Below are 12,207 nucleotides of genomic sequence, written 5' to 3'. Positions count from 1 at the left end.
TGTGCACATGCCCAGGAAAGGTCTGGGAAAGGAGAAGGTCCTGGTCACTGGACCTGTAACTGATCTTGAGATCCTGCAAAAGCAGGAAGTAAAAGCTAAGGCTGACTTATAAACTGCCTGGAAGTTTGAAGTTGTATCTTTTCAAACAGATTCTCATCTACAGATGACATATAGGCAAGACATTTAAAGAAATCTGTCTCATCTAAATTATACTGACCCAAGGGTGACTTCTAAGAAGTCAAGCTTAAATCATAGAGGGGGTGAAAAAAAAGGCAGCAGAGAACTCAGTGGCTATACACCTTAGAGAAAACAAAATCTACATAAATCACTCAATGAGTAATCAGAAATAAGAAAATGAACAAACACAAAACCAGCAACAGAAACCTTGGGGGAGAGAGAGATCTGATACTAGAATTATTACAATATATTACTTAAAATGTCAAGTTTTCAACAAAAAAGTTGTGAAGCATGCAAAGAAACAAGAAATTTTTTTGCCATGTAGACACTGAAAAACAGTCATCAGAAAATTTCCCTGAAGGGGCTTGGATTTTGGATTTGGCAGTGACTTTAAATTTGCTACCATTACTATGTTTAAAGAACTTGACGAAACCATATATAATGTATTTAAGGAAAGTATGACAATGTCTCACCAAAGAAAGAATATAAAGAAAGAACTAGAAACTGTAAAATTATAAAATAATTTTAATAATTATAAAATAATTGTCACTTTTACTCAACATTGGGTTGGAGGTTCTAGTGAGGGAAGTTAAGGTAAAAAGGAATAAAAGGAAGATGTAAAATTATTAGCAGACAACATAATCATGTACTTGTAATATCCTAAGAAATTCATTAAAACCTATTACAACCAATAAACAAGTTCATCATTGTGGCAGGATACAAGATCTATATGCAGAAATCGATTATATTTCTATATATTAACAATGAACAAGGCAAAACTGAAATTAAGAAAATAGTTCCATTTACAGTTAGCATCAAAAAGAATAAAATATTTTGGAATAAATTTAACAAAATAGTGCAAGACTTGTACACTGAAAACTGAAAAATACTGTTGAAATTAAAGAAGACTCAAATAAATGGAAAAGTATCCCGTGTTTGTGGATCAGGATACTTAAGATGGCAATACTCCTCAAATTGTTCTAGATTAACTATAATCCTTGGCTTATCAAACTCTGGGCTGACTTCTTTGCAGAAATCTGACAAGCTAATCCTAAAGTTTACATAGAAATTCAAGGGACCCAGAGTAGCTAAAACAATTTTTAATTTAAAAAAATTAGAGGACTCACATTTTTAAATCTTAAAACTTGCTACCAAGTTAATCAAGACAGTTGGGTCTGGCAGAAGGATATTTCACCTCACTGGAATAGGATTGAGAGACCAGAAATAAACCCTCACATGGTTAACTGATTTTCAGCCAGGGCGCCAAGGTAATTCAGTAGGAAAGGAATAGTGTTTTTAACAAATGATGCTGGGACAACTGGATATACACATGAAAAAGAATGAATTTGGAACCATACCTGTCATCATACTCAAAAATTAACTCAAAATGCTCTTAGACTCAAACGAGTGAAACCATAAAATTTGTTGAAGAAAACAGGAGGAAATCTTTGTGACTTTGGATACTGAGTAAAGCATTCTTAGATCTGTTACCAAAAGTACAGTCCATGAATGAAAATAATTGATAATAGGAATTCATTAAAATAAAAAAAAATTTGTACTTCAACTGATACCTAAAGAAAGTGAAAAAACAATCCATAGAATAGGAGAAAATATTTGCAAATTATAATTTGACAACAGAATAGACAAAGATATCTTACAACTCAATAATAAAAACACAAATCACCTCACTAAAAAATGGGCAAATGATTTGAATAGGTGTTTCTCCAAAGAAGATATACAAATGGCCCTTAACCACATGAAAAGATACTCAGCATAATTAATCATTAGGGAAATGCAAAGCAAACCACAATGAACCATGACTTCACACCCACCGTGTTGTCTATAATTCTAAAGACGGTATAACAAGTGTTGGCAAAAATGTTCAGAAGTAGGAATACTCATATATCGCTGATGGGCAAGTAAAATGCCACAGCTACTTTGGAAGACAATTTAGCAGTTCAGTACCTGAGAAATAAAATTGTGCTATATTCACACATACAATTTGATATGTCCATTCAAAATGAATGAACATATGAAATATCTTTTTTAAATGTTGAGTAAAGTAAGCATAAAAGCATTTATACTGTCTGATTCACTTTACAAAATTCAAAAAAAGGATAAAACTAATCTAAATTGTTGAGATACACATGTAGAAATACAAAGAGAGGCAAGAAAAACAGTATCAAAAAAGTCAAAATCAGTCATTTCCTTTAATGAGAGGGAAGGGAACTAGAAATTGAACAGGGGTTTCTGATCTCTGGCCATGTTTTATGTTTTAGCTTGAGTGATGAGCGTTCCTCTTATAACTCTTCTGTATGTGCATTATATTTCACAATTTTAAAAGTTTAGAATAAAACTGATGAGCCTGTATTGTAGAAAGTATTTAATGGTTGCTAGGATTTTCTTTACCATTTTTGTCCTTTCCTCAAAGATTTTCTATATTATATTAAATTTCTACCCTAAAATGAGTTTATCCTTTATTCTTCTCAGCCTTTTTGTCAGGGTTCTGGACACTTGCTAGTATAATCAGAGAAAACAGTGCTAAAAATTGGAATTTAGTCTCCAGTTAGTAACCAACCAGTATGATTTTGAGAAGGAAGATACTTCCCCTCTCTAGTTCTCAGTTTCCTCTGAAATATTAATCTGAAACATTAGGGTGTTTGACCAGATTATTTATAAAAGCTCATTCAACTTTAACATTATATGAAATTATAGGATCCTCTAAACAAATAAGTTGGATAGAACAGCAGTGGCAGCCCTACAAAGAGTATGGTCTCCAATGTTAACTGGGATAACTATGTGAAGTTTCTGAATTTTGGGGAGGGGGGGGAGTAGTTTTTTTCTTCACATGTAAAATGAAAATGCTACTTAACTCACAGGGTAATTGTGAAGATTAAATAAAATAACAAATTGTATTCATCAGGGTTCTCCAGAAAAAAACAGAACTAATAGGATGTTTGTGTGTGTGTGTGTAACTACTACATATATACTTACATACATTTATATGGGGAAGGGGGATTGATTGATTGATTGATTGGGATTGGCTCACCAGAGTGGGAAGACTGGCAGGTCCAACATTTTCAGGGCAGGTTGCCAGGCTGGACATTCTAGCAGGAGTTGATGTTGCAGTATTGAGTCCGAAGTCAGTCTAGAGGTAAAATTCCTTCCTCTTTGGAGGACCTCAGTGTTTTCTCCTAAGGCCTTTAACTAATTGGGTGAGGCCAGCCCACATTATGAAGGGTAATCTGCCTTACTCATCAGTAAGTCTACTAATTTCAACATTAATCACATCTGAAAAATACCTTCACAGCAACATCTACACTGGTATTTGACCAAACCACTGGGCACAATAGCCTAGCCAAGTTGACACATAAAATCAACCATTACATACATCTGTAACGATGTCTCAAAATATCAAATATTAATCACTGTTATTAGCTTTTCTCTCTAATTCACACTTACTTGGATCTTTATTTTGAAATAAAGTTTTAAATCTGTCTTCCCTTCTCCAGATATACCCTTAGTTCAAGGCACCCAGCAAAGGTTTCTTGAGTAAATCAATAGGAATAGGGATGTATTTCTGAAGCACTCTTTTTTCCCCTTATTTTAGCACTTAGCACTTGTTTCTATTTTCCACTAGACTTTAGGTTCATTGAGTTCTAGGGATGGCATCTTTTCCTCCATTATGAAACCTAGCACATTTTCCAGCATATAATAGGCTCTCAGATGTTTGTGGAATAAATGAAAGAGCTGGAAAGACTTGGATTTTTTAAAGGGATATGCTATGTGTTACTATAATTTTATCATATGCTCAACTTACTCATTGGTTAATATTAAGAACTTTGGTTCTTTGATAAAAATGAATTTTATTGTATTGAAAAATATTCAGTAAAATTTGGTAAAGCTGCTTTGTTTACATGGATAGTCAAACTGGTAGGGACACAAAATGTGAAAGATAAAGACCAATATTAATTAGGAAAACTTGTGCCACACACTATGTATATTTTAGTTACACTCTTAATATTTACCTACTATGTGCCATCCTGTCACAGGGTGTTTATTCCACAGTCATTGATGATGATAAATATGGTCTATATTATGTTTGAATTCCTAAAATGTCTTGAGATAGCTCCATTGTAGAAATCTATTCTATTATTTAATTGTAAATACTTTGCTTTCTTTAAAATTTCTCTAAAAAATTTCCTTTAAAGAAGGAAAATGCTTTTTATAAATCTCTAACATAAACAATAAACACATACACATACATACTTATTTATCTATCTCTTTCCTCTCTTTCAATTTTTTAGGTGCTTTACCCAGCTTGAATTCTCCCAGTCCTGGACCAGTGTCTGCTGCCTCTCTAACTAACCGATCACCTATAGAATTTCCTGACACTGCTGATTTTCTTACTAAGCCAAGTGTTATTTTACACAGATCCCTGAGCAATGCACCCAATTCACCAGATTTTTACCAGCAGCTTAGAAATTCTGATAGCAATTTATGTAACAGGTAAGTTTCCCAAATGTTTATGATTTCTATTTCAAAATATAGGTTATTTTAGTGAAGTATTAGCAGTTTTCTAGTTCTATAACTAGATAGTTAAGACTGTATCCTCTTCTTTAATAGTTTTTATCTAAACAAAATTTTTCTCATTTCAGTGCTAGTAGTCACTTCCCAACTAAATGATCTCCATCTGAAGTGAAACATAGTGGTATTCTACCCACCATAAAATATCAGTAAATGTATGAGAATTATTTTAGTATGTACTAAATTGGTACCTATTCATAGTACCCAGTCCATATGGTGTTCATTCTCACTTCTGCTTTGATGATAATAAGGGATTTACCTCAGATCTCAGTGTGACTTCCAAAACATGTCATTTCCTTCAGAGATACAGATGGAGGATAAAGCCTATTCAATTTATAAAGAGATTGGAATATTAGGATATTTTGCAGATTGGGATCTTTCAGTTAAAAAATAACCAGATTTTCTGACTGTGTTTAGGTAAAACAAATTTTACTTCATTTATCATATGTACATATTTATCCATTTTCTTTTACAAGCTGTGGACATCAAATACTGAAATATGCTTCAACATCTGAATTGGAGTCTGGTACAGACTGCCACAGGGGAAAGTCAGGTGAGACAACAAAAGTCATGTGTGCTTAAATTTAAGAGCAATTTCTTGCATTGTTTTTTAAAATGAATGAATGAGTTTAACTTTAGTTTATCTATCTTTAAAATGAAGATTATAATGTTAGCATCTACTTCACAAAGGAGTTATTAAGACATTATAAATAATAGTGAAAGTATTTTGAAGAGTAAAAACGTGCAGTACAAATGAATATAGTCTTATGTTACGGCTAGGGTACATAAATAATGAAATTAATTATGTTAAAATCAAAATTGAAATTGTACAATCTAAGCCCAAAAGGGTTTATATACATTTTTTTAATAATTACACAGGAGTTGTTTTAAAATGTAGTTAATTATGTCATTTTGAAACATATCCTCAAATAAGAAATTTTGTTGGTGATAAAAATTAGTTGTCTTATAACATCAAAACATTGATGATTCTCAATAAAAAAAAGTTGAAAAAAATTGATGACTTAACTAGGTAACTCAGACCATCATTTCTCCTGAAAGTATCTGGAAAAGCTACCTATTTTTGTTTTAAAAAATCTGCTTAAAGCTATTGAAGAATTAAGCTCCTCAGAATTTCCAATGTAAGATCTGGAGGAGGATAGAAGTCCAAGGGAGTGAGTCTCAAGTTTGAGGTCACCAAAAGGGTGTTTGCTGCTTCCAGAGAGAATGAGCAGTCCATTTTGGTAGCATTGTGGGACTAGGGAGACAAAGATTGGTGTTGAAGGCTTGCCATGGTAGGCACAACTCTTCAATACTGTGCCAGAGGAATAAAGGTAAATCAGAAATAGATAGGCCCTTTCAGGGATTATAGGTGCATAGTAATCCCTATACATACTGTAAATTCACCCTTTGAAAGTGTACAATTCAATAGTTTTTGGTTTTTACATTTTAAAAGGTTTTTTTTAAAAGCCAACAGAGATCAATCCTTCACAAACTTCCAGGAAATAGAAGAGGAGGGCAAACTTCCCAACTAATTCTGTAAGACCAGAATTACTCTGATACCATAACCAGACAAAGGCATCACAAGAAAACTAAAGACTAACAACCAATATCCTTTACAAAATAGTAGCAAACTGAATCTAGCAACAGATAAAATGTCATACCATGACTGAGTGATAGTTATCCCAGGAATGCAACGGTGGTTTAGCATTTGAAAATCAATTAATATACCACATTAATACGATAAAGGGGGGAAAACACATGATAATCTAAATAGATGCAGAAAAAGCATTTGACAAAATCCAGCACTCTTTCATGATGAAAGCACTCAAACCAGTAATATCAGGGAAGTTCTTCAACCTGATAAAGAGCATCTTTGAAAAACACATAGCTAGAATCATCCTTAGTGGAGAAAGACTGACACTTTCCCCCTAAAATCAAGAATAAGAGAAGAGGGGGCGAGGGTATAGCTCAAGTGGTAGAGTACATGCCTAGCATGCTTCAAGTCCTGGGTTCAATACGCAATACCTCCATTAAAAAAATGAATAATCTAATCACCTCCCCCTCCAAAAAAGATTAAAAAATAATAAAAAATAACTTTAAAAAATTTTTAAAAGGGGGAGATGGTATAGCTCAGTGGTAGAGTGCATGCCTAGCATGCACAAGGTTCTGGGTTCAATCCTCAGTACCTCCACTAAAAATAAATACATAAATAAACCTAATTACCTCCTCCTCTGCAAAAAAAAAAAAAAAAAAAAATTTTAAAAGGAAGAAAAGAAGGATTTTTGCTTTCAGCACTTCTATTCAACACTGTACTGGAGATTTTAGCTAGGAAAATTAGAAAGATAAAGAAATAAAGATATCCTGAATGGAAATAAATAAAACTGTCCTTAGTCACAGATTATTTGTAGAAAATATCAAAGGATACACACACACACACACACACACACACACTTATTAGAACCCATGAACTAGTCTATCTTTTGCTATATTCAGTTTTCAGAGTCACAAGATACATAAGTATACAGTCAATTGTATTCCTATATGCCAATAATAAACCATCATAAATTGAAATTGAGAAAACATTGTCATTCACAATAGTATCAAAAAATAAAGTTAGAATAAACTTATAAAGAAAATTTTAATAAACTGGGAGGCGTGTCATTGATCAACGGATTGGAAAACTCATTACAGTCAATAAGGCTGTTTTCTTCAAAACTGATCTGTAAGGTGATTGCAATTTTGATCAAATTCCAGTAGGCTTTTTTTGGGGGTAGAAATTGACAAGTTGGTGTTCAAATTTATTTGGAAATACAGATGACCTGAAGCAGCCAATTTGGACAAAGAACAAATTTGGAAAATTGACACTACACTACTTACTTTAAACCCACAGCAATTAAGACAGTGAAGTATTGGCACAAAGATGAGCCTGTACATTAATGAAACGCAACTAATGAAACGGAAATAAATTCTTGCAATTATGGTCAATTCATGTTTGATAAAGAAGACAAGACAATTCAGAAGAGAAATGAGAGGGAAAAGTGAACATGAGGGTGCCACTGCGGCACTGTGATGTCGTGCCGTGTCCTGCCACGCCAGGGCGCTCGCCCGGGCCGCTGGCGGTGCCGCACTGCGCCTCGCCGGGGCGCTCGCAGCTGCCGCTGGTGGTGCTGCACCCAGGCGCTTGCGGCTGCCGCGCGGGGGCGCTCATAGTTGGTGGTGCCGCGCCAGGGCGCTTGCCGCTGCCGCGCGGCGGCGCTCATTACTGGCAGTGCCGTGCCGCAGTGCGGTGCTCGCCGCTGCCGCTGGCGGTGCCGCACGGTAGTGCTCGGAGCTGGCAATGCCATGCCGTGCTGCACGGGGGCGCTCGGGGCTGGCAGTGCCGTGCCGCGCCGGAGCCCTCACCGCTACCAGGAGACTGGGCTGTTGCTCCCCTTCACTGCCGCCTCTCTCCTCTCACTGAGACTCCCTATGCAGAGCTGGCTAGCTTCACTGAGGCAAGGGGAACCCATGGCTCCTGGAGTGGCAGCTGTGGCCCTGGGGCGGTACCACAGGCCGCGGTGGCATCTGCGTACCTAGGACCTAGGCGCCAAGAGCTCAGCATTGCAGCTCTCCCCTTACCCTCCTGCAGCTGACTCTACCAGTACAATATGTGTCCCTTCTGCAGCAAGGCCTGTGCCTTCTGACCCTCCCTGACACCCTCCTGGGCCATTCAAGGCTGCCCGGTCTATGGGTGGGAATCCAGTCAGTTTCAGAGACTTCTGTCCCTGGCTCCTCCTGGTTCCTGCTCTTCCAGTGCTCTGGGGACAGTGTGTTATGTTTACAATAAAGAAAAGGTTTGCTGCTTGGGAGAGGGAGAGGGCGATTCCTAACTGTATTCTGTTTTATATATGCTGCGTTTAGACTTACTTATGGCGAAGAAGGCATTTTCTTTGAAAGGAAACAAACTCTCAAGTCATGAAGATACATAGAAGCTACTATGCCTAAAGAGCTCCTAATTCAGGTCCCAGTTGCTGTCACAAAGGAGTGAACAGAATTCCCACCCCTGCCTTTTTTTATATAATAAAAGTGCCTTAGTATGGTTGCTGTTGTCACTGATAAGCCAAATTGAAACTCTGAGACAGGGTCTTAGAACATAGGGAAAAAGAGACAGCTTTATTACTTTGCCATGCAAAGGGGACTCACAGCAGGCTAGCGTCTTTAAAACTGTGAACCCACCTTGAGGATGTGGTAGGGTGATTACGTAGCCGTAGCTTAAAGAATAAAGCATTGATAACAATCAACAGAATTATTTTCTTCTTATAAGACTCAGAGTGGCATCATGGTGTCTCCATGTGACCAATTCTCTAGAGGCTTTGATCTCTTTATCTTGTAAGCCCCCATGGCATGGCCTTCTTGGTAATTCAGGCTATTTTGTAAGGTTACAGTTCTGTGACCTTCTCCCTGGAGAACAACTCAGAAACTAAGTATGATTATTGCTTTCAATTACTGGAATAAAGCAGAGACAGTGAAATTAATAGATTCATTTTAACAATGGGCCTGGAGCTGAGAACAGCAACCGGTCAGTCAGGTTAGTTGGCCAGTTTAAGAGCAAGCATGAGAATAAGCAATCTGTTTGCCTAAATGTGGGCATTTTATTAATTCTCCTTCATCACCACTACAGTAAGCTGGTTTGCAGATGTTTTCCACTGAGCGTCACAATAAAGAGCACCATGTGCTATGAGGAAAAAAAGGGGGAGAGGGAGAGGGATTAATTTAGATTGAATGCCAGTATAATTCACTTTATCTGAATATTTTTTTCAACTTTTTCTTATGAAGTTCTTATAGGACAAGTTTTATTCTTATTTATCACTTTATATATTTTTTGAAAGGTGATGAAGACAGCACCATTTTCTCAAAAGCGTCATTCAAACTTATGGAACCTCAACAAGAAGTGGAAACAGAGAACAGAGACGGCAGAAAATTATTTGGGGAAGGTGATAATCACCTCACACAAGAGGCACAGAATGAAGAACAACCAAATGTAAAAGATAAACTTTCAATATGATTATGTTAAGGTGAAATATATTATTAGTTAGTACTAAGTCCATTATTTTTGCCCTGAACAAGGTTTTTAATATAGTGATATTTCAAAAGTTTTTACTGAAAAGTCACCTATAACACATTAAAGAAAGCCTTGGTCAAGAACCCCAACTGATATACCAAGAAATACCAAGAAATAGAGGTATATATTCTTTAGACTTATGGTAATACCACCAGAAGACCTAAAAACCAAAATGAGGACTTATAAAGAATGGGACTCAGAGAAAGGGAGTTAGGTGGGGAGACGAGACTTGTATGCCACCGTAATTTTACTTTATCCTGTGCGTGTGTTCCTTTATAAAAATGGGGAAATATTGTTTTTAAAGAAATATATATTTTGAAATTTAAAAAAAGGAAAAAAACCCTTGGGTTAGAAATAATTACTTCTAAACTCATCGTCCTAGAGCTACGAAGTGCACTCATTTTTAAATAAACATATTTTATTTAGTTTTATATTGTATTTATTACTTTCTATGTTGATGTTTTCTTCATTGTATGTTGTTAAAGTATGAGGAATTAAAGTAAGCACATAGTCACTAAAAACAATGAAAATAATCTTATAATAGCAATTTATTTTTGTTCTTAAAGTTCACAATTTAAGCTCTTTAGGGAAAAAAAATCCATCTATTTCTTTGGGGAAGTTATCCCAATAATAAATGCCAGTATAAGGATGTAAGTTTCTTTCTGTAATCTTTTGATACTTTCAAAATGAAAATAATGGATTTTTGATTTGTGTTACTGTTTTGGAAATATATTTATAAAACTAATGTAAAGATCAATGTCTTCTAATGCTTAGAGCACATGTTTAAATTTGAAGACAACACTGAATAAAGAGCATAGGAAGTACAGATTATATCTGAGAATAATTCATAGAAAATAATACTGCCCATTTTTTAGTGTTCAATTTTAAGTGTTATTTAGTTGTGGATTTAACAATATGTATAAAAAGGTAAGGTTAAGTTGATCTGGGCTTTTTTCCCCCTACGTGTACAGACTGAACAGGAAGCATCACTGGAACTGATTTTATTAGAAGATTATGACTCGTTAATAGAAAAGATGAGTAACTGGAATTTTCAAATTTTTGAACTTGTAGAAGAGATGGGAGAGAAATCAGGAAGGATCCTCAGTCAGGTTTGTCTCAAACCTCTACTTTTTTATTATAAATTTTTTCTTGAATCCATATAGAATGCAAAGACTATAAGATGTGTAACATTGGTTTAGGTGCAAGTTCAGCATTGGTCATTGAATTATTTTTTCACAAATGAAATTCTCACTAGAAAATTTGAAAAGAGAAACCTGTATATATAGACCCATATATATATATATATATGTAAACAAATATAAAGTATTGTATAATTTTATAATATATGAAAAGTAATTTGCTCATAATAATGGGATTTAAGTTATGCTAAAGAAGTAACAAAGATTTACTTTTTATTGAACCTTGTGGTTGAAAAGGGCATGAAAGGTGATCTAGTTCTAAGGACTGAAACTTGTGCTTCACCTTTTTCACCTGTCTTCCTTGTGCTTTACCCAAGGCCAGAGGGCTCATCTGATTCTAGAACCACGGAAAACACTTCCACTTTACCACCCAGACTCAAGGGGTCCTGGTGGGTCCACACAACAGCATCAGATTAACCTTCCCCAAATCTCACTCTCATTAACTCCAAAGTATCTTACTTACGAAATTCAGGAATATAAGAATAAATTATGGGGAGGACATAGAAGTTCATCTCGTTGAAGTCTTTAGGGATAGGAATGTAATAAACATATTCTTCTGACTTCTTTTAACACCTAGTACTAGAATAGAAGACACTTCACATGCCCTCCAATAAAATATGAATGAAAAACTAGAGGGAAGAGGAGAAAAATTTTACAACTGGGACATCATATGGCAATCTTTCTTTGAAGTTCAAGGACTTGAGGCTAATATCTTTCTTTTTCATGTTTTGGAAAGAATTCATTGTAGAGACGTTTGTAACAAATTATTAAGTTAATGACATACACATGATTGACTTACCCAAATGCAAATCACAAAAGCATACTACAACTACAAATAGAAATTCTGACTTTTTAAAGTGAACTTTCTTTTAATTGACATTTAGGTTATGTATACCCTATTTCAAGACACTGGTTTATTGGAGATATTTAAAATTCCCACTCTACAATTCATGAACTATTTTCGTGCATTAGAAAATGGTTATCGAGACATTCCTTGTAAGTATTAACATATCTTATTATTTAAGTTGAAATAATACTGGTTTTAAAACTTTTCCTACGGATAGTCCTTTCAACACTTTCTAAATTACACGTTTGGGAAAGTTGGAAAATGGAGATTTAAAAAGAAATCTGCACCTGCCTACC

General features: G+C 35.3%; 1 protein-coding gene across 1 annotated transcript in view; it reads left to right on the top strand.

Moving 5' to 3' along the window:
* The window catches only part of PDE3B (phosphodiesterase 3B), a 130,127-nt gene that overhangs the window by 91,565 nt on the left and 26,355 nt on the right, over positions 1-12,207 (top strand). Inside the window, 5 exon segments of the mRNA XM_032488971.1 lie at positions 4,485-4,686; positions 5,241-5,317; positions 9,633-9,784; positions 10,837-10,974; positions 11,949-12,060. Of these exon segments, the coding sequence (XP_032344862.1) occupies positions 4,485-4,686; positions 5,241-5,317; positions 9,633-9,784; positions 10,837-10,974; positions 11,949-12,060 (681 nt within the window).

Source organism: Camelus ferus, chromosome 10, assembly GCF_009834535.1.
Source record: "Camelus ferus isolate YT-003-E chromosome 10, BCGSAC_Cfer_1.0, whole genome shotgun sequence".
NCBI classification, from domain to species: domain Eukaryota; kingdom Metazoa; phylum Chordata; class Mammalia; order Artiodactyla; family Camelidae; genus Camelus; species Camelus ferus.
The sequence above is the reverse complement of the archived record's forward strand: the minus strand, read 5'-3'. Positions and strand labels throughout refer to the sequence as shown.